General features: G+C 37.7%; 1 protein-coding gene across 5 annotated transcripts in view; it reads right to left on the bottom strand.

Moving 5' to 3' along the window:
* Positions 1–23,840, bottom strand: part of MEF2A (myocyte enhancer factor 2A) — an 82,081-nt gene that overhangs the window by 13,933 nt on the left and 44,308 nt on the right. For 2 of the 5 annotated variants that reach the window (XM_030457058.1, XM_030457059.1), the window contains exons 4-7: positions 12,162–12,293; positions 8,553–8,772; positions 8,305–8,364; positions 423–613 (exon numbers count right to left, since the gene is read on the bottom strand). In XM_030457058.1, coding sequence (XP_030312918.1) covers positions 423–613; positions 8,305–8,364; positions 8,553–8,772; positions 12,162–12,293 — 603 coding nt within the window. Of the gene's footprint in view, positions 1–422; positions 614–8,304; positions 8,365–8,552; positions 8,773–11,958; positions 12,097–12,161; positions 12,294–23,840 lie in introns of all 5 variants that reach the window. The other 3 variants (XM_030457057.1, XM_030457056.1, XM_030457060.1) reach the window with 2 other exon arrangements.

Genomic DNA, 23,840 nt, shown 5'->3' with positions numbered 1-23,840 from the left:
AAAGAGGTACAAAGTGTGCTTTGGGGCACACTAATACAGCTCACATCACCAACAGAATCAGCCATTCCTCCACAGAATAATGCAAAACCCTTCTGCAAACCCACATCATCCAAACCAGAGTTCTCCACACCGAGTCACTGAGATGTCAGATCAAAAAATCCTGATCTGTTCCTAGGCCTGCCCTCTAACCACAGTTAGGTCAGGCTGCTATTTTACACTTTAAAAGAAAAAACTTCCTTCCAATTTTAACTTCTCCCAAGGAAACGACTTGACTTAGATCTTCATGAGTGCAATTTCAGAACACAAATACTTTCCTATTACTGCAGCCTATGGTAAGCAGATCAGACTGCTTCTCCCTGTGCATGTGGATAGAACACTTCATTTTTACAAAGCCAGTGCAAGGAACAAATGGTTTAACTTACCAGTGGGGGCATCATGCCCTTGCTGGAGGGTGGGATGACAACACGGAGGTCAGGCTTGCGATTGTTCATTCCCAGATTACCTCCTCCAGGTGGAGGTGGAGACTTGGTAGGCATGACCTTGCCTAAGCCATTCCCACCACCAGTAGTTCCAAGTAGACTTGGTGAAGCTCGAGAATTCACAAACCCATTCCCTGAGAGAGGAAAAAGAAATGTGCTGTGAGACAGACCAAGGAGCAACACAAAACGCTGGTGCACGTGTACGAATCACGGAATATTTCCTTTGTAAAACTTCCAAGAACAAAACTTCTCACAAGAGGCTCAGCACTGAATAATTGAACAAACAAAAAACCACTTTCACCAGAAGATCAATATGTAAAGGTAACATCACCTCAAGGGCACACTGTGGCAGCTTAAACGCTGAGAAGAGCAGATCTCAAACAACTATTCCTAATAACATCTGCTGTGGGCTTTTCATTTTGCCCTTTCAAGTTCCTCCAGGCTGAGCTTGCAAAAACTGGGCTTTTGCACAGCCCCACTTCATCCCCACCCCCACAGCACATGAACTACATTGAGTTGTTGCCCTGGAGAATAAAACTCGGCTCTTAAAGTTTCTATTTCTAAAAGGTATTGTTCAAATATCTCCAGTATCTATTTTCTTGTAAAATTCATTTCATTCTCAAATTATTGTATTTAGCAATACTGAGGGGAACAAATCCTTTCCCTTCATATTCATGTGTCCAGCTCTGGACACAGATATACACAATTTATGCCCAACAATGTATTATACACAGGTCTTTTTTTACCTTACTCCTGATACTCATTCTAAGTAGAATTAGATCAGCCAAAGCCTACAGGTCCTGGTTCCAGCACTGAAATCTCCAAAAACTGAATACACTCAGAATGCCTTAGCTTACACTCAAAACAGGTCAGAAAAAAGTAAAAAGACAGCAAAACAGTGAAGTGCCTAAGTATTCTATTTTCCTGTACTGAAAAAACACACCAATTGTGTTCACCAAAATATATTTCTCAAAAAAAAAAATTAGTGCCAGATTCCAAAGATTTTATCACATTTATAGCAATAATTCTCAAACTACACACACCTTATTTCATTGGGAAATAAAATAAAATGTCGTTAAGCAGGGGGAATTTCACAACAGGGAACCCTACAGTTCTACAGCACTGCAGAACCTGTGTATGAATAAATACAATTCCTAGTAAAATTATGTTTGTGCTCACATTGCAGTGCTGAAAGCAGCCTTTGTAGTCAAAATTCAAGGAGAAGTCTATTACACAAAGTTCCCTGTGTGGCAAATTCTCTTCTAATAGCCCACAGCACCATACTGCCATGAATTTTATGTTATTATTCTAATTTGAATAGGCCCCTATGCCCAATCCAATTTTATTACATAATTACATATTAATCTAAAAGCAATTAAAATAAGAAAGTTGTCAGTGTCACATTCTACCTTCTTTAGCAAAATTTTTAATGCCTTGAAAAGCTTAACTGGAATGAGAAACAGTTACACATCTCAGCACACATCCTGAAGCTGCCTGGTACTGCTGAAAGACATTGTTAGTTAGAAAAAAGCAAAGATATTCTACTGAGTTTTATAAAGGTCTTTTGGAAACAAAGTTACTGCCTAAGATTTTTGAAGAAAGAAAAAAAAATATAAGTAAGTAGAGCTTACTGGAATTTGCAGCCCCAGTATTCTCAGACACAGAAGGATGAGCAGTAAATTCACCAATTTAAAGCCAGGGTTTCCAATCAGGATTTACTTTGTGGATTTCCTCCTGTGCCAAAAGCCTGACCACACATGGATGAGCGGATACGTCCCTTGAGTTTGTCAAGGTTAACAGAGCACGGAGGGGTTGTTCTAATTCAGTACTTTCCTGAAGCAGTTGTATGGGAGGTATGGGATTGCATTTTCTGAGAATTCTACCACTGAAATCAGAGGTTATGAAGGAAAGAAGGAATAGAGACAGCAGAAAGAATAAAAAGCTTTTTATGAGAGCATTTTGCCTTCTGTACGAAAACCACAGTAAAAACTCATTTTGTGACTCAAGCATCCACATTCCTGGGCTGAAAGCAGCAGAATTTATTGGGATGCTTCTAGGTTAGTGATAAAATTTAGTAGAAGTGGCTGGAAAGTTTGACTGGAGTAGAGAAAACACACTAGAGCTAAATATACTCCTGACTGCTAGGAGAGAACTAACCACAGTTGGGTCACACCAACCAAACCAACCAACCAAGAAAAAGAATTAAGTTCTGTGCTACCCCAAGGCTCCTGAAATTGTGAAAGAGCTTTCATAGAATCATGGTTTTGTTACACAGAGTCATGCATCAATACCTATCCACTGCAAATGAGGGTAAACATCAGTTCCAGACAGCCTACATGGCATCAGACTGCAAGACAAATCTCTTACCAGTAGACAGGGAAAAATTAAGTAGCTATGGGAAAAGATGTGAGGAAGGAAAAGTTATAGGAAGTAACATAATTTTCACCAAATTACACCTATAAAATTGTTATGGTAGCTTCTGTTTATATCAAAAATATCAGAATATTTAAAGAACCTACTGTTGCAAAGAAAGGAAAGCCTGAGCTTTAATGAAGTAATAAATAACATTTATTACTCACGAGGCTGTCAGGGTTACCTTCTGTGTGCTAAAGCTGCAGTGTCCTGAGTTGAATCTGAACTCCAGAACAATAGCAGTGTGTACAAACAATGAGTTCTGCACAGCATTTCAGTCTATCCTATGATACCATTTCCTCTCCTCTGTTTTTGAGTATTTCAGTAGCTCATGTGTTAAATCTGGACAGTCTCTTTCTTCCACACCCAATACAGTCATTTCCTGCAGCCCTTATTAAAAAGGCTCTGCCAGTCCTTCAGACATTTCATGCTTTTGGTGGTGCTGTCAAAAACAACAAAGTTCTTGCCATTACCTTCTCTGGGCAGTATCAGTCAGCTGCAGGGCAGAGTCAGAGCACTGGTTCTGAGCATTTCTCAAAGGGAGTATTTAGAAAAAGCACATTAAGAATGGGAGAAATAAATAATGTCCAAAGTGTGCAGTGCCAGGGGTATTAATCCAGTAACAGCCCTTTGCCATAAATAACAGGCACTGGACACTTAGCAAACAGAGAAGCAGATCTATGAATTCTCTGAAGAATTGTGTGTTAGGGCTGCAGTAAGACTGCAGAATATTCATTTTTAATATCAAATTTAGCCTTTTTTCCTGTTAATAATCTAATAAGAAAATCAAATTACAAGAGTGAAAGGATCACTAAAAGCTTGGTATTTCTTAGAGTAAGGTCAGGAGCCAGAAAAAGATAATGATTACAGGATGATGCAACCATAGGGCAGTTTGCCAAAGTGAGGCTTTAATAACTCCATATATTCTTACTCTTTTGTATAATACAGAAATTGTACCTACCCCACCCACTATAGATCTTCCCCAGAAACAATTATTTTCTGTTTAAAAATACCATCAGATTGAAAAATGGAACCAGAATCCAGAATCCAGTGTATGTGTAAAAGAAGACTGCTGTGTTTACTTGTACTGCAAGAGTTATATTTCATTCTCATTCCTTAAAACAGACTATGAAAGCATTTTTGAAACACGACTTGGCAAACACAGACACACCAATGCAAAGATGATAAACTCTCAATTACATGAATAATTTTTTAAAAGGGTTAAAATTAAAATTTAGTTAGGTTTGATGATAGCAAACATTGTTCATGTACATTAGCCTACTTCTTGTTTAGTCAGAAACCAACCTCTTTTCTGAAGCTAAATGGTAAAATCCACCCCTTTTAACAGCTGTATATTCTGCCTTCAGAAATGTAATATAGCTTAATCTCATTTATTGTCCTGCAGCCCAAGACCCAGCATTCAATTACATGAGCCAGACTCATATTTCACTACATAAATCACATCAGCTGGAACAATGAACACATGTGGCTGGAAAGTACTCCATGTACTTATTACTACTCAAAGGAATAAATTATAGTCATGGATGTCATTAATCTTTTTTTTTGTGTGGTTCACCTTTAGAGAAACTGAACAGTTACACAGAGTTTTGGAAAATAAATGTGGGCAAGCAGCTAAGCAATAGAAGATGAAGCAAAAATAAGAATGGTAGTGAACAAATATTTATGCCTCAAATGACATCATACAACCCAAGAAATGTCACACAATTAGAAGCAGAAAATTGTGTTTGCAGTAAGTCACTGATTCCCTAAGCACTGAGAAGATCAGATAAAATCTACTGAAGAAAAACATCTACATGTACATCCTCAGGGGAGAGAAGGGGGAAAGATAATGCAAATAAATACAACAACAGCATTTCTGTGTGCATTGGTTGCACAAATTATTCAATTTTGCCTTTTTTTTTCTGAGTATGACAGTTTTAAATGGAAATTTTAAAAAAAGAAAACAAAATAGCATTTGCTGTTAATACTGTGTGTTCAGCTTGGCACAGAACTCACTGCTGATTCTACCATCATTTAAAAAAGCTTAAGTTCTCTGCTAGCTTTGGAAAGATTTTACTATAACACCAAGGAAACTGCAATAAATATGTTTCCAGTGATCTTTACAAAGCAATACTTCAGATAATATTATGATGAGAATTAAAATATACCTTTGAGAGTAATGTAAGGTTTCTAATATGCAAGATCTATATTTTAAGGCAGTACTTCAGGTTTTAAAATGCAGCAAGAAGAAATCCACATGACTAAGTGTCAAGGCAGTGATTACTCATATTATAAAACAACCAAAAAAATGCTCATTTTCCATATTGCTGGATTTTTTTTTTTTTCCCTCAGCTACATAAGAGACCATTTTGAAAGATATCTAGAGTTTAAATGGGCCTTCAAGACAGAGTCATTACTCAGAATGCAACAGCAAACCTAAAGCAGAGGCACAAGTGCTTTTGCACCTTTGTGTGAAACCTCAGCAGTGGCAATCGGGTACCTCTCAGCTCTTCTGTCAACTGAACAGTTCACAGGGACTGAAATCAGTTCTACTTTCTGAACTCGTTGATTTTCCTGTATTTACACAAAACCACTAAGAAGAATGGACAATAGAAGGGATATGATTCCAGCACCTGAGGATATTGGGTGCTGTATCCTGGGCAAGGTGACACAAATGCTGAGACTTCACAGAAACAGATACACTGCAATGCTGCAGCCCAAATGGAACAGGGTTTAACACTGACCATGGGCAACAGAACCATGAAAATAATCTGAATCACTGAAGCACTGGATCTTATTAATAGGAAAAATTAATTAGCTTTAAAAAAAGCTGGACCACCAGACATTTTTCCCCCCTCCCAAAACTAATACCTTTGACTGACCCTTTTCTGCAATTGCTTATGTGATGGGTAAAATTTTAAGAATAATATAGAATAAAAATGCTTCTTTGAGTTACGAGAACTGCAGATGAAATAAGCCCTCAGTATTACAACATTATCAGTTTCTTTTTCTAGACATAGAAAACCCACCTACCAGTCTTGGCTACAAAACACAGCTATCCTACTTGAAGTTATTTTCCACAAAAAAAAAAAAAACCAACCCAAAGAGTAAAGTTGGCAATTGACTGCTAAAGCAACTCACACCTATTCCATCTGAGTTGGAACTAAACTGAACTAAACTGCTCAGTTGGAACTGAGCAGGACTTCAGAAAAAGACTCATGAGACTTTGTATGCAACTTCTTTGTTTGAACTGGGTCCCACCTATGCAAGATAACCTTTACTTGCTTTTTTACTCAGAGAGAAAAGTTCATATTTCAGTGAAATGAGAATAAAATCTCAAATGCTCAAAACTTCATAATGCCAAGTAAGGTTTGGGTTTTTTCTTTGTCTGGAAATACGGGTACACCAGTGCTCACTCAGTCTTTGACATCTCTCCTATAAATTCAGCTGCAAATTTGACACATGACCTTTCACAACTACAATAATAGAAAATTTCTGTGTTCCTGAGAAGTTTAAAAGTAAACCTTGAAAGCTAAAAGAAGAAAACCTATGTTGTTTTAGAAGTTAATTCTACAATAAACGTAGCAAGAAACTAAACCCATTGTTCCCTGCAGACATAATTAACTTGATGCACACACTTCAAACTCAGCTGTCAAGCTCAAACTGACAAGTGAGCAGATTTACTCCATCGGGTTATGTGTGGTTTCCTAAATACCTGACAGTAGTTAAAAGAAGCCACACCTCCTCCTGGTAGAAGGTGGAGTTCTGACAGTCCAGAGTCATCTGTGGTTTAGCATTCTGGTGTTAATTGCTTGCTTTGCTAGGGGGACTTCTTCCACATTTTCCCTTGCTCTTGTACAGCCACAATTCCTACTTGTACAAAAAAATCTTTCTAGAAATGAGTGGGTGTCTGTACAACGTTCTGGATGCTCTGGAAAGTAAGAGAAGTGATGCCATTTTGGCTCTTCACATAAACCATTACTAAATGCAAGAAGGAAAACTTTTTACAGCACTAAATACATTCACCAAACTGCTGTAACTGAGTGTTTCTACAGTTTAATATTCTGTAGCAAGTGCTGTAAATAACTGCTTTGCTTGCTTATTGAAAATCTTACATCTGAGGCTGCTGTTACTCAAGTCTTGTTTTGGAAAAGAGGCCTGAAACAGCTTGATAATAAACTTATTAAGCCTGACTTGAGGAATTCTCTGGAAATCAACATCTGACCTCCACGGTTTCTAAAAATGGCATTTTTCAAGTGACCAAGTTTCCTCCTCTTAAAATCTTGCTTACCTGATAGAATCCCCACTTCAATATTTCATATCTTTGCTGCACATAGCTGAAGAATGGATGAAGAATGCAAAGTGTCTGTCCTGTGCTTTCAGCCTTGTACATGCAGCATCTTTTTATTCATAAATTCAACTGCTTATTTATCTTCAAGGGACTTTTTCCCAGTTGCTACATTAAGTAGCCAGTGGGCAAATACTGAAAGGTCAACAGTTGCCTCTCTAATTCCTCACTATGAAGACATTCCAAGGAGAGTTATGTATAGTTCCCAAACTGACCTTCAGCTACCAAGGAATCTCAAGGAATGGAAGGAATATGAAGGGGCTGGGTGAATTCTTACTTATTTTGTCTTTTTGTGACATGATAAACTTCAGTGGCTGCTTACCCTCAATCACAGCACTAAATTTTGCTTACAGGAGACAATTTTTTTTTTTTTTTTAATTAAGAAATGCTATTATTTCTTTTTACTGAAGAGCAGAAAGTACAGTGAATTTTTTTTTTTGGCAGGATCTGTAATTGTTTTTTAAATAAACTCTTATCCTCTTCCAATATTAGGACAGAACGTAGCTATCACCTTCCAAGATTTACTGTTTTCTTCATCTAATTGCTAGAAAATAATTAACAAGATACACATGGCAATACAAACAGTCTGTATTTTCTTCATTTTGATTGGCAACACATCCAGTATCAAACATCCAGGTCTTTGGAATACTAAAGCTGAGAACACAGCTGAGTTGTGCTTAGTGTAGTAGTTTAGAGAGCACAGTGAATTTTCTGTGAAGTAAGAGATTTGGTGAACATAAGGTATCTTCAGAGTGCTGTAATTACACCTGTAGGGCAACACAAAAGCAAGAGCAGCATGGTACTACTGAAAGCCACATTTTTAAACATTTTTAAAATTAAAAATGCAAATATTACTGCAGTGGAAAGAGCATGGCAGCAAAATGTTAAATTCCTGGTAAGAATTCACATGACTTGACAATTCCAGTGCAACCCAGTAAAAAGACAAGACAACCTTTGCTTTGCCACAGCCACTTTTTCTGCAGAGTCAAAATAAAAAATTGCTTTTAAGTAACTGTGAAACAAAAGCCACAGTACTATTTTTCAAAGCCATGACACAACACTTACCAACTGGACTGGTACCAGCTCCATTTGGCACTGTGAGGTCACTTGTCCCCAGCATTCCACCTAATACAGATAAAGCAGAGCATTAAACTAACTCCCTGTCATCACAGTATCACATTTCATCCTACAAAACTTGAGCAAGTTCAAAAAAAGAAACTGCACCCAAACTATTTAAGAACTTGCTACTCTTTTGGGTCGTTTGTTGGGGCAGGGAGGTTATTAACAACACTTTAAAGAGGGTGAAATCTTACCTGCATTGCCAGTACTCGGTGGTCTCTGAGGAGCCCCAGGTGAGACGTTCCGGTGCAGGGTGGTCTGAGGGGGGGAGAGCATGGTGGTGTCCGTCAAGGAGGAGGTGGCTGCCAGGGAGGGGGACACCAGGGAACTCCCTGGGTTACTGTAGGTTAAAGTGTTGGGATTGGACACTGGAACTGTGACCGACATGGAGAAGTTCTGAGCAGGCAAGCCAGGCTGCAGGGGAGATGAGAAGAACACATACAAGACAACAACGTTAGCATGAAGTGTTTGCAGAAATAGCATGTTATAAAAATATACATTCATGTTTGCCAAGAATTACTCAGGCAGTTTTTTGTTTTTTTTTAAAAAAAAGTTAATTGTTAGTTTTTAATATTAAGCATACAATTATAAAACATCCATTTGTTGTAGAGTACGGTGTTAAACTCTTATACATCATATAAATACAGTTCCAAAAGAATTAATCATAAACTTCTAAAATAATGGAAGTTCAAATACAAAAAATTGAAAATACTCATAAGAATCTGCAAACTCAAAAAATACAACAAATTTGTCAGTTAATTTGGGTTATTACAAAGCAATGACAAGCTAAACATGTCTACAAATCAATAACCAGTTACACCTTCAAAATGAAAGCATAAACATGCACATTTTAAAATCAATAGTCAGTAATTACATAAAAAAAGAAAGTTAGTGATAACATTTCTATCAATAACCTCACCAAAATATTGCCACTCATCTCTACAAAGTTGTCAATAGACTAAAAAAAGTAAACAGATATTTGGAAATTCACTTAATTCAGTAGCTTGAACATAAACATTTAAATTGCCATTATTCTGCCCTGTGTCCCACAAAACTCTGCTGGAATAACCAATTCATTTGCTTTTTTGCAAATCTCAGGTGTTTTTAATTGCATCTTTTACAGCATTGTTTAAAAGGCAACTCTTTTTCTGATGTATGTATGTTTGTTATTCAACAGCTCTTTGAATCAAAAGCTTAGATGCCTGCCCATCTATGGTACTCATTTGGTCATGACTAACTTCTTTGGCCTTTGTCTCATTCCTGTCCTTTGACAGTGATTAATTTCTGGAACAAAAGCAACTGTTTTCTTTCACAACTCTCATAATTACTGGAAACAAAACAATGACAGGTACAATTTAAGGGTAAAAATTCAGTATCATTTGACAGAATAGAGACAATAGCTTTTCTTTTGAAGTGAAATGCAGATGACAAACACTCATGACCTAGAGCAAGGATGCTTAAAAAGACTCATTTTTGTCATGTGCAAGGACCCATTTTTGTCATGTGCAGCTTAAAATTTATTTAGAATGATGCTTCTGTATGGCAATTTTGATGGTAGTAGAAATACAACACCTATATCAATTAAAAGAGCATAATACATGTTCCACAAGAAACAAAATCTCTTCCTAGTGAGAGCCAAAGACACTCTCACTACTGAAGCATTCCTAAGAATAATTATCAATTTTTGGCACAGAGGAAGGAAAAAGTAATGAAGCACAGCAACATAATGCTAGCAAATCATTCACAGTATCTAACTAATGACAAGCTGTTCTGGCATTTGTTTTCACGAGAAACTACTTCAAGAAATTATTTAATATCTACAAAAAAGGCTGTTTTTAAACAGCAAGCTCCCAAGGAAGTCAAACTACCCTTGAAATACCTGAAGTATGATTAAAACAATGCTAGGAGGAATTGGAACATTTTTTGTCTGCAGGTTTCTCAATACAGAATTAATAAATGACAGCTTCCCCCCCACACCTTGTAGTAAAATCTGCCTCTGCCCATCTAGGGGACTCATTTGGTTATGACTGAACTCTTCACACTTTGCCTCATTCCTATCCTTTGACACTAACAAGTGCATTAGAACAAAAGGAAGCCATGTCCTTACACAGACTTGTAAGTACTGGAAACAGAACCAAAACAAATTTTTAAGCTATAAAATACAAAACTATAGAGCTAAAAAATAATGTTGGCCTTTTTATTTACACTCATGCCCACACAGACAATTCAGGTTGTTCATGAAGACCACAGAACACCAAGAGAGAGCAATTTAGCTGCATTACTTTACAGATGAGGCCTGAAGATGTCTCAACACAAAAAGGCTGGATATCAAAAGCTTCAAAAAAATGCAGGAACAAAAGATATTGGCTTCATTTGGCTTCACTGAAGTATAAAGAACTGGCTAAAAGAAGTGATGCTGGGTGTCATGACTGTCAGTTTGCTGTTAAGACTGCAGAGATGGCCTCATTGCTCTGAACAATGAAATAATTTCAAGTATCAGCAAGTCACTTGGGGACACACTACTCAATTACCCCAGGGTCTGTGCTGATTAACCTAGTCAGTCCATTTACTTTAATTGCTACAAGATTTGCAATGTTAAAAATTCAAAGGCTGTGGCAGAACCCTGTATTAGTTTTGTCAGAAAATGCTTCTCTTACAATACTCAGCACTAATTGGGTTTGTACATGGAAATTGGACATCATCGTGTGCACCTCCACAAAAACCATGCAAAATGTACAGTCCTCTTACCCCCAAACTTCGGGAGTTCTTGAACCCCAATTCTCTTCCACGAGTCCTTCACCACTAAATCCCTTTTTGACTTATACCCCCAAATTAAAGTGGATATATCAAACTAGGGAAAACATGAATTATCTGCCCAGTAAATATCTGGGTTCAGATATATGGGGTTCAGACCATGACAATTTCATTTTTCAATTAGATAACACTAAAATGAAAAATGGTCCTTTGATCACACTAGGGGATAGATCAGGAGACTTAAGAGCTGCAAGTGGGACAAAATTTTCAAAGACCTTCCAAAGTGTCCACTGAGGCATCTGTTAGACTTTCAAAAGCAGTAAGACACCAATCTTTTGAGGTTCCCCTTGTGCACCAGTCTTCATTTTTAAACATCTTAATACTTGCCTACATCCAGTTTTTCAGCAAAATAAAATTCCACTGATTTGATGACAAAATTAATTTTATTTGCCTGTGTGTAATATATTGTAAATTATTGATCAAAGAGATAAGGAGCTACGGGATGTAAATAAACTGCCCTACATCCCACAACAAAATCTATCTTTATAATAAAATGTAGGTAGAATTAGAAAATGCAGCTGGGTTCCTGAAATTTGGAAATGTTCGTGTTCACAAGGTATGAAAAACTGTGAGAGCAGAAGAGAAACTAGAGATAAATCTCCTTATTCTTTACAATAAAATGTATCTTAACAAGATAAAGCATCAGCATCTCATCTTCCCTGAAAAATGTACGTTCTCTTCTCAACCCATGACATCTTCTTGTCTTTGCAGGGGTTTTCCGTGGTAAGCAAACACTGAAAACTCTCATGCACATAATAGAAGCACAAACCATACTTTAGTACTCACTGCGATTTTATGATTCCTCATCATATTATCAAACTCTTCATTAATTTTTTTATATTTTTCTTCTGTATGTGGCGTGAGCACATATGAAGTGTCAGGGTCCGGGCTGTCGCACCCTCTGTGTTCCTTCTTGTTCAGAGCCTAAATAATGAAGTTAATAAAAAGGATCAACAAATAAAAAGTAGAGATAAAATAAAAGTACTTACAGGGCCTCGCTTGAAAATAAAATCACTATCTTCATTTAGTTTGCTGAATCTGTCCTCCGATAGTGGACTGTGCTCAAAGTAATCGTCAGCATCAGGGCTCTCACAACCATTAAGGCCTTTCTTTCTTAAAGTCTGAAATACAATTGGAAAATTCACATACAAATCATACTAACTTGCCAAGAAGTTTTGTATACTACTGAATCAAGCAGAGCCACTGGAACTACATGAAACTTTCACAGACAAAACTCACTGTTTAACAGACAGGTTTAAGTCTTACAAAATGGTGGCAGAGTACACAGACAGAAAAGGTTCATCCCGAGGCACAGACCCTCTCAGGTGCCATCTCATGGGGAACTTGAACCTACACCCACTTCATCTCTCCAGGCTTCCAGGCAAAACTGTTTTTAGATATGAGCTGAAGGAGTGAAGTTGCCTGACATATGAGGAACATTCAAGTCTGTATGTCATCACTGATCATTAAAAGCCAGTTTACTGGATCTTTAATAAACTGATTTTAGCATCCCAATTGTACATTCTAAAGAGTATATAGTTAAAACTCTGACAAACACAGTGGCTTCAATTTTCAGTTGATTAACATATGTAACATATGCAGTTGATAAACATATGTAACACTTGGTCTCAGCAGATTATAAAGGCAGGATTTTCCTCCACTTCTGTCATCCTGCATGATAACAAGAACTGCAAAAAAATATAAAAAGAAATTACATAATCTCTCTCTAAAATGACTTAGTTTGCTAAATATAAGCTTTTTCAGATTTCCTTTAGACTAACTCAATGCAACTGCTTTCTTGGGCTACTTCCTGTTTTCTGATGGAGAAATCACATCAACATCCCCTGGAAAAAAAAACAAACTTGTCTCCAATCTACACATTGCAAATGAGCTACGAAAAGAAAGGATGTGAAACTACTGGGCTTGTAGTTTTAAGAAATATTTGTATTCCTTGTTCTTTTTCACCTATTACACAGCCAGAAATCTTTCTTTGCAAGTTCTCGTTTATAACAAACCAAGATTTAAAATGCTAGCTATGGAAAAATCTTTAACATTTTTAAAAGTTTCAAAAGGAAAGCAATATAAATTTTTAAACAGATACACATTAGCAGTGCATAAGACAGCAGTAGGACTACACAGGCATTAAGGAGGGCTGTGTGCTTCTTTTTGTGTGAAATTATTTATATTCTATTAATTTTACACTAAAAACCCAGAAGATCTGAAGCCTGTGGGCTGCCATTTTCAGCACCACAAAGAAATTGCATTTGTTTGCCTATAGATGCTAAGAAGTTTCCACAACATATTGGATTTCTAATTAAAAAAAAAAAAAGCAACCAAAAAACCCCAAACAAACAAACAAACAAAAACCCATCAAAAAACCACACTGTGTTTTAGTTTGGACTATATAATTCATCAGCATTTTTTCTTAAGAGTGCTATCAACTGATTTTTAGTACAATAAAAAGCACACAAGACTTTCTCTACTGTTCATATAGAAGCAAAATATTGACTATTTCTACTTCAGCTTTAAAGAGTACTTGAAAATTCAATTACACTGTCTGAAATTCTTTAATACCACTGGTGACCAGAAGCTGTAATTCCCTCTCAAGTTTCTTGGCTTGCTCTGAGTATCCCACACAGTATCTGGAACCCCCACAAAAATGTAATCCCTAAATCAGCATATGGGGAAACAGGTGTAGCTCTCCCCAACACCTGTCACAGCATGGATCCTGCTCCTCTAACCAATCAGCTGGACACTTATATGGACTTGGCCATACAAGGACTGGCTGCTGGGCCTCTCAAGGTCGGAGCCTGTTATCCCCCTCCCAGCCCTTCCTAACAAGTCAGCCTGCCAGTCTTCTACACTTTGATATCAGGAGGGAAAATGTTAACACTGCGTAATCTGGATTACACTTAACCCTTGCAACCCTACTGAATTCTGTAAATAGAATGCAAATGTCATTACAGGGTGTGCAGAGTCAACGTGCATGTGCAGTGCCCAGGACGTGACCGCAGCTGTATTTAGATGCTTTAAAGAAACATCTTGCAAGAAGTACACACACTGTCTGGTTCACATCCTTTGAGAAAAACACTACAGCAATTTTAGGTACTGCAGTACAGAACCTCCATTACTGCTCTTTTCAATTTTCTAAAACAATCAAGTGAAAGCTTTTCAGCATAATGCTGGCAATTCATTCTCCCAGATCTGCCTGAAAATCATACTCCAACTTGTTCTAATACAAACAAAGCAATTTAGTTAAATATAAAAATGCATCCTTCCTCTTGGTGACCAGTTATTTTTATTTTTGATAACAATGGGGTTAAGTCTGCTTTGACTCATGAGGAAGGAAAATGCCTCAGTATCTCCCGTTTAAGATTCTGGAAACCTTCACTCCAGATGGGGTTCCTGTCATTGTAGAAGGATTTAAGCCACAGTTCAGTGTTACAGATAATAAGTCTGGGTCTGATATCCAAAGCTCTGTCTCCTTATCACTGAAGTGAACTGCCACTTTGAGGACCTAACCATAAAAAGACTGCCAACGTTATCATTGCCCAGTAACATAATAGTAAAACATTTCTGCTGGGTGGCTCGTCCTCACGGCTGGAATGTTGTCATCTGTTGACAGGGTCAGGTGAAGCCTACGCGAGACAGCGCGGCCTCAGCTTTCTCACAGCCCGTGGAGTGGGGAGAGATAACAGAGCCCTGCCTGGGAAACACAAAGGGCACTGGGAAGCTCTCTGCAGGGACCCAGGAAAGCCAAACTCCATAAACAAGTGCTGACTCCACCCTCCAGATTCTCCATACCTAAAATTTGATGTTTCTCTCCTTTGCAGTAAATAGCTCGCCCTCCCTCAGCTGCTTCACGGAGACTGAAATTTTATTAACTCTGAGGATATGGGGGGTAGAGAAAAAAAACACCAACTGGTGAGACTAAAGAATATTTGTCTAACATGAAGGCAGGTTTTTCCTCTGCTGCAACACACAAGCTTGTTTAGAATAAAATCAGAACATTGCAGTTGAGGCTAATAAATACAGATGATGATTTTTCTTACTATAATAAGAGACTAGAATTATTTTTAGTTTTTCTACTTCCTCTAATATTTCAATAAATTACTGGAAATTGTTCCCATATGTTTGTCAATATACTGTATTGTGCCTTTGGTATCTGAGACTGTAAAGCTTAATACGAGATTGGATTGACCAAATGAGGAGATAAAGTACTTTTTTTTTTCTTTAATGGCAGAGCTTAGAAAATCTTGTATGAGACCAAGTGTACGAGCTATGACAGGTTTAAAGATTACATTCAAGCACATGGCACAAAAGCCCCATATTTTACTGAACTTCTCCACACATATGCAAAGTACTTTTTAATTGCAATGCATTTTGCTAATTTAAGAACAGAATCATAGCATGGCAAGAAGCATCTAAGGAACACAATAATGCCTTCTCCAAGAAACAAGAAAAAATAATGAGCTCCTCTCTACAATTCAAGATGAATTCTATTGAAACCAGTAATACTGAAACCAGTAGTGCAGACACCAAAGAGCACAAAAATACAGTAAGATTATTTATTGTATGATCCATAAGGAAGCAAAGATGATATTCAATCATCAGTGTAATTATCCTAGCATAAGCTTCCTTCCACTAAACCCCAGAAACACAAAATGCTGGAGGCTTTAAGCCTGCTGAGTCTCCACAGCATGAAATCAAGTCACCACCTTCTCCAAGGCTTGTTCCAGCCCAGCTGCGTGCAGCTTTTCTCACAAAAACTTACACTGGCTCAATACACTGATCAACAGCAGCTCTGGAAAGCAGCAACTCAACTAATAAACACACATTAGTGCTCCCAGAGATGAAGTGACAACCCCCAGCTGTCCTCCTCCCCGTGAAAGATCCTGTTTTTTACATCTGACTCTGAAAGGACATAGGACATGTTGTTAATAGTTAAAAAGAGCACAAACAGCATTGTTTTGAACTCTGATTCAGTGAGGGTGGTTAAAAAGCCAAGACTCCTGATATTAGTAATCTGGGCTCCTTACCAGCCCTGGCAAAACTGTAGAGAACTTGATTATGTTCACTGTCACCTCAGGAAATAATATTTTTCTGCCTTAAACCAAAGAAGCAGGATGACCTCCATGTAAAAAGCATTATGAAGTGCAAAAAACCCTTCAGTTCATTCAGAACATTTTCGGTGTCAGGTTTCTTGTAATATTACACAAAAAGGAAATGGTTGTTGCTATCAATACTACTATGTATCATGTTAACAGCTCTATTTTTGAACTTGCTACCTGAGCTGGCCAAACAGGATTTTTGTTGGTGTTTCATCTCAAATGATGAGGAAAAAACATTTTCAGAATTTGGTTACGGTTGAAGTGAGATGTTATTTCTCCTGGAAAAGGTGGATCTTCCACTGTGGTTACTTCTGCTTCTGCTGTTGCAGTCAGAGGACAGGAAAGCTGTGAAAAAGCACAACTTTGGAGAAAAGACTTGAAAAAAATTGTAATTTAAAGAAGTGTAAGTATTCCTCAGGCAAAAAGTAATGGAAAGGCTCCACATGTACTGCCTGATATTACTGCTGCTCTGGTAGGCACGTACACCATGGTTATCAAAATGATAACCAATTACACACTTTCCTGATGCTCTAGAGAACTGCCATGCACCTGGAGACAGAGAGGACAATGCTGCCACTTGCACCAGATTTTGAAGGCTCCTCACCCACAAATGCAGTCACCAAGCACCCCCACAGCTCTGTGCAGGAAGGACAGGACTGAGCATCACTCTGTCATCTCTGATGGGAATAACTGCAAGATTATTGAGGCAAAAGATTGTGAACTTGCACTCACACCAATAAAATGCAAAAGCCAGTTCCATCAGCCCGGGCTGCAGCAGTGCTTTTCCTATCAGTGTTCAGGAACAAAGGAGAATAATTCCTAAAATAGAGACCCAAGGATAACCAAGAGTTACTTAGCCATCCCACAGCCTCCAGGATCAGCCTCACAGTCACTGTGCAGATGATTACAGAGATCCATGCTTTAATGGAACTGCTGAAATCTCTGTGGGAGCAGTTTGACAACCTGACTGACAGTAACCATCTACTGCCACAGAAAGTGCAGCATCCTAGAGACCACCCCTATGCCAAATCTGATGTGAGCTCAAGCCTGCAAGATGTCATTTTTCCTCACTAAAATGACAGAAAATTTTTGTTGGCCATTCTATATTTAAGGTATTTTTTGCTGGGTTTGTTTGCAACTGTAGCAGGAATAAGGTGGTTTTCCAACAGCCTGAGGACCATCTCAGGCAGAAGGAATGGCCTGGCCTTTCCCTCAGCAGCAAACCATTGCCTTGGCCACCACTGATGGCCACCACCACCTCAGCTACCACACTCCCCTTAAAAAGCCACACCTTTTTTCTGAGATATTCACAAAATGAAGGACAAACAGAAGTCACAGCACCAGACTGCCACCCACTTTTCATTTTTACTATGTGATACTTCAGTGAGAGAAAGCAGGGCACACTCCTTTAATACAGTTCAGTTCCCTTCACACAATGGAGAGGGATTTCAGCTGGCAAGAACTACACGTCCCACCACAGACTTTACACACAGCAAGAAGTCCTGCTGAAAGCATGACAACTGTTCCATTATTTCCTTCCTGTTCCATGCTACTGCCAAGAAGCTGAAGCTAAAACCAGATTTTTCTTCTTTAATAGCAAAACATTTCACTTCCCTAAAAAAATGCTACAGTGTCTTATCCTTTACATATGGCAATTTCTCTCCTTTTTTGTATAAAGCATATTCAAGTATCTGAGGAATATTCTTCATCACTGAAAGTGATTTATATTTTTTAAACTTCCTGCAGGTCTGTCTGGCTTTAGACCTATCATCATTTCTATTTCTTTTCTCTACATTAACAACATGGTTCTGCAAAGTTGGAGCTTGCAGCCTCAGTGCTGGGTATACAAATTTTATCACTGTCTGCACTACAAGTGGGAGTGAATCTCAAGTGCAGTGTATATGTCAAAAGTGAACAGCCAGAGAAAAACCACATAATTCAACTCAGTAACAGTGTGTTGAGTTCAACAAAACTACTTCTGTAGGCTTGAATTTCTTTGTTCTCAGTACTGGACGCATCAGATTATTTTATGTAAACTTGACAATTTTTACAGAATTTTCTCAGCCACATATTATTTTCTACTTTAACCACTGAAGCATCTGCAGATTTAATTAGGAAGCTGTTTTCCATTCTTTTGATTATATGCTACTTAGGTTTAGCCCTAATATTATTCCTCTTAGTACACCCAATAAACTTTAAACTACATTTTGCTAGGCTGTCAGCTGGAATTCCACATTCTAGTTATGGTGATAAATACAAACATCCCAAAGCAGCACAGTAAAGCAGCTTTCAAAACTTCAGTGTTGTGCACAGGAGGTCAAACAAGATTATGGCAGACATTTCCATGAGCTAAGCAACCTGGGGAGTTTAACTTCTTTAAAAACAATGCCTTATCTCTCTGGTAGGCTAACAAAAACCATGAACATAAAGTCAAATCAGAAAAACTGGCATAGTCTATTCCTTTAGCTTACTTAAATAATATTTCCCATACTTGTGCTCAATTAGTAGTAGTATTTCAACATGGAAATTATATTACACAAAAATATATAGACAACAAAAATTGAACCCACTACTTTAAAAAAGTTCTCTACAATGATTATATCAATTGGCCAAATTTGATAGTATACTAGGAAAATAAGGAGGTTTAGGATTAATTACCAGAGCTTTCCAAACAAAACAATTACAAGTCTTCTCAGCAGTAGGCCATAAAATACAAGTAAAATCCCCTCAGGCAATGCTCTGCCATGTTAAGTTTTAGACAAAGGTCTTTGTCATTTACAGATAAAAAATGTTCATGGCTTGAAATTTTATCTGTGTCCCTGCTACATACCACTCCAAGAAAAGGCACAGTCTTGTTTCAAATGCTGGAGCACTTCCAGTATCTGGCAAATTTTAACATTTATCCCTAGCTTGCCAAACATGAAAGCTAGCTGTCAAATTCCTCCAAGATATGATAAAGATGGCACTCAGGATTCAAACTCTCCTTTATATTAAAAAAAAAAACCACCAACAACAACAATAAAAACCACACACACGAGGGGTTTTTTAGATGTGATATGGTATGAAGCTTCAAGTTGAGCTTTAAATATCTTTGCTGTGAAACATTATTTTGACTAAACCACAAGCAATTATTACAGAACAACAATTTTATGGGCTATAAAGCCCTCTCTTTTTACCCTCACAGTATTATACAATGAACTAGAAGATGTAGGAAGGAAAGCTCCTCACTTTTATTTGTGATTTTTGAAAAAAACTATCTGTAAACTGTGGACTTTATAATGCAGTTGTTGACCTACAAACAAGACAAAATGCTCATTCCTAAATGAACTTCTGAAGACTCAGAATGATCAGGAATCCATTACCACTTAGAATACTGTTTCCACAGTGAAGTCCAAGCCAAGCTCTCCATGTCTGATCTTTGATGCATGTCTCTGCTTCACTTTCTATGCAATATACTAATTATTAAATTTTATACCACTGAGCAGACTTTCATTTTATCTTTTTTATAGAAAGTGCCATCAACTAGATTTTCCCATTAAAAAGGGCTAAACTGGCATTCTAAGTCAATCTTATTCAAACTTCTTATTAAAAACTAACAACAAAGTAGAACAATGTTCATCTCCAAAAAGGAAAAAATATTCTATACTGGTTACTTTAGCATATAAATTAAATACACTTTACAGTCCTTTCACAGAATCTAATCTGCAACAGAGAAAACGAATGGCAAAACCAAGGAAAACACAGTTCCATGTTGGAATGTTTGAAAAGCTATTTTGTGGTAAATAAATGCTTTTTTTCAATCCTTACTCAAGTGACAACAAATATGTACACTCACATCCTCTGACATACACCTCTTCACATACCTGCAATAGTTAAAATACAAGATCAGCAACAGCAGCAGCTGACTGAATGTCTCCTCTCAGCAACAGTATATTGCAGATAAGCCATATGGAACATTAAAAGTTTCCAAGTGTTGCAACCCATCTGCACAGTATCCTTCAGTATCTTTTAGAAGTTCTTTGGTAAAAATATTATCTCCTACTCACAGTTGGCCAAGGACAATTTTCTAAACTCTGATTACAATTCAGTGATCTAAAAAGAATGGGTTTCTTTTGGTTTACCTGCCTATGTAGTATTGCCACCTCAAACATTTCTCATCCTGAACATCACCTTACAGTTTGAAAATTGGAAAGGATAACAGAAACTATTTCCAAGTCTTGGTACTCAAGATAACTTTGTATTATCAAGACAGTAATTACAACACAAATAGCAACTACTCCTAAAGAAAACATTCAGTGGATTCTAGGGTTCTATAAAATTAAAAAAATATGATTAATGTATAAAATAATGGGAAGTGGCTATACAAATGCCTAATCAGAACAAGCTTCAGTTAACTTTTATTTTGGTGTGGGACTGCCATTTTGTTTCACCTGAAAAAGTGTCTAACTGTGTAGAAAAAAAGCTAGAAGTATGCCTGGGCCCCAGTGTGCCCTCCAAACAGCTGTGGTGCGTGTGCAATTATGTTTCCAGTTCATAACGTTTCTGCATAATATTTACCCCACAAAAAACCCCCAAAAAACAACACAAAAAACAAAACTGAAAACCAAACAAAGCCAAAATAAGCAAATTTCCCGGGACAACTGAAAGCAGGTACATGAAAATGCCAGCTGAGGCAGAAGTACATACAATAGGAAGTAGCAACTCTCCCCAGAAATGAGGAAGTAGGATACAAGCTGATACATCTCTTTTTACTGAATTAAAATAATTAGAATGTAGGACTTCAAGACACAAAGACATAATTATGTCACAACTCATGTTTTGAATACTGAACTTCCCAGCTAGGCGTCAAAGAAAAATACTTAAGTTTTTCCTTGCATAACCTTCACTTAAAGTGAATTCCTCAAAAGCCAGAGCTCCTCTTTGAACACTGCCCTTACCTAACCTGAAATGAGGACAGGAAATCAAAGGCAGAGGGGCCAGGAAGGTTGGGGTAGGGAGGCAATCAAAGGTGGTACCTATAGAGAGACGGTATGACAGTGAAACAGGAGTGACATTTACTCTGTCACTTGTAATTCATGTCAGTACTGGATAAAGCAAGACAGAGATGATTCGTCCTAGACCTGGATAAAGATTGACTCCAGCATGCCTGATAAAACTGATAAATTATTCCAGTAAAACATTATTTAAGTATTACAATCCACACTATTGCCAATTTAACTAACTGAACTAGCATCACAGTCTATGCCATAAATGACAGGCACATGGGCACGTCTGCTCCCACGTGAACTGCTACATCACTGATAGGACATTAACAAGATGAAATAACTATCCCTGGTAAGTCACAAAGACATTAACACTGCACGTGTACAGATTGTAAGTATTATGAAGAATTATATGATATAATAAGGGCTGTTAGGAGATTTATAGGTCTGTACCACAAGAGCTACTGCCATAAATACTTTCTTTATTCAGGAACAATTACTATGCAAAACACACCAGGTGAAAGGACCACCATGAAGTCCTTTGTTCAGGTGAGCCTTGAGAGTATTACAGCCTAGATGGGCCACACTACTTCCAGTACAACACTGGCAATGAGCAAATCACAACCTCCAGCAAATGATTTTATGTCCCATCACACCCAAATGTCAGTTACATGACTGGGAGGTTTTTATGACAGCATGAAGATCTAGGTTAATTTTTCTGAGGCTAGAGACTCCCCCAGCCCTCTCCTGCAGTAGCACCATTAATTTAAGGCTCCAACATAACAATTATTGAAGTATTAGAGACTTCTCAAACAACACAGCATGTAAATGTGCTCAGGTTCTAAAGGCACCTAGGAGTGAAGCATCCTATAGTTGATGCTATCCTTCCTTTTGACAGTTTATGCTAAAATAATGGGTGATGAACAGCAATGATCAGGAAGCCAGCACTTCTGCAAGGTGGTTAAACACTGGCAGATTGGCAGGGTTGTCAGCTGAAGACACTACCAAACCCATGAACTTGAAAGTCAAAATCAGGACTATCCCCAGAAATAAGTTATTTATTTTACTGTAGTTCCAGGAAATATATTTTTCAGGGGTCTGTTCCTTCCATGCACAGCTTGTGTAAAGTCACTCACTCCTGACTAACAGATGCCATGGTCCTCACTTTGAAACTATAAAGTAAAAATACACTCTTCAAACTGTCAGAATTTCAAAATTCTGACAGAAAAGCACCAAATTCTGCAGCAACACAAGGACTGCAGAATACGAGACCAGCACAGCTTGAGGAACTTTTATCAACAAGTTCTTTCTGTGCCTGCCTGCATGAAATCCAGCATTAAAAGTGAGCTGCTACAGATTTTCTTGGAGTCAATCTTCCATCCTACTTAACACAACATCTCCCAAGGAGCTAAATCCAGAACCAGATCTTTGCTATGCATTTCCCAAGCCGTGGGTGTGAGAACTGAAGTTTCTGTGTCTGCCCTATAAAGTCAAAAAATAAAAACATTCTCCAAACACACTGCAGAATCAGTTGGAGAAACATCACTTGCACAGCTGGGAAATAAATACAGGCATTTGTAACAAAGGAGAATCTTTGTTTTTATGTAGCTGATCAGCAGCACCTCTTTAAATAAATACTAACAAACGGACTTCAAAGATAATGAAAGGTGTGTTATTTACCAAAGACAGAAGCTATATGCAATATTAAAAAAATATAGCTGTTTTCATAAGTTTTAATGTTTTGGAATGTGTTATCCAAGTCTGTACTACAAACAAATAAACATGGAGCCTTAATCACACTTTGCTTCTAAAGGCAGATGCCAAATAAGAGGAACAGGATACAGGAACTGCTCCAACAAACCCTCACGGGCCAAGCAATCTCAGATGCAAGATGGTGCCTTGAAGAATTTCTCAAAACTCTCTGAGTAATCCCACTTTAAAGTGGAGATAAACATAAATAGGGAAAAAACATTCTCAAAGAAAAAGCCTACTATTATGACTAACTCAAGCTCTCAGTGTGTTTCAAAATGCATCCACATCACCTATCAGCAGAGCTGCTTCTGCAAAGTTTTCAATACACGGGTGTCACACAGAAAGATCCTCTCCTAGTATCTGACCCAGATTCACAACTGTGTCCTCCCAGCAGCACAGCTTTCTGAAGAGCCACCTGATTTGATTTGAGATTCTACTGACACACAACCAAGTAAACTGTCATTCACCAATGAAGTAATTAGCTTTTTCTGTTAGTCTCTTAAAAAGCAATAAGGAGAACACCACAGCAAATGTTTCAGAGATTTAAGATTATCTCACCACTGTAACTGTCACAGGACAGAGAGAAATCCAAGTTGGAACTACATAAAATGACCTGTGGTAATATATTAGCTAAGCAGCAGCAAGACATTTCAAACACTAGATATAAAGATGCATTCTAGACAAAGATGTAAAAAAAAATAATTTTTTTTAATTTGAGTCACCAAGAGACAGATCCAGATACCACAATAAGTGGTAACTGTTCTGGTCAGTACAATAGAGTGCTGTCTTCTGATGCTGTATTTTAAATAAATATTTGCTACCT

Source organism: Calypte anna, chromosome 10 (genome assembly GCF_003957555.1).
Source record: "Calypte anna isolate BGI_N300 chromosome 10, bCalAnn1_v1.p, whole genome shotgun sequence".
NCBI lineage: Eukaryota > Metazoa > Chordata > Aves > Apodiformes > Trochilidae > Calypte > Calypte anna.
This window is presented reverse-complemented; position numbering and strand designations above follow the sequence as displayed.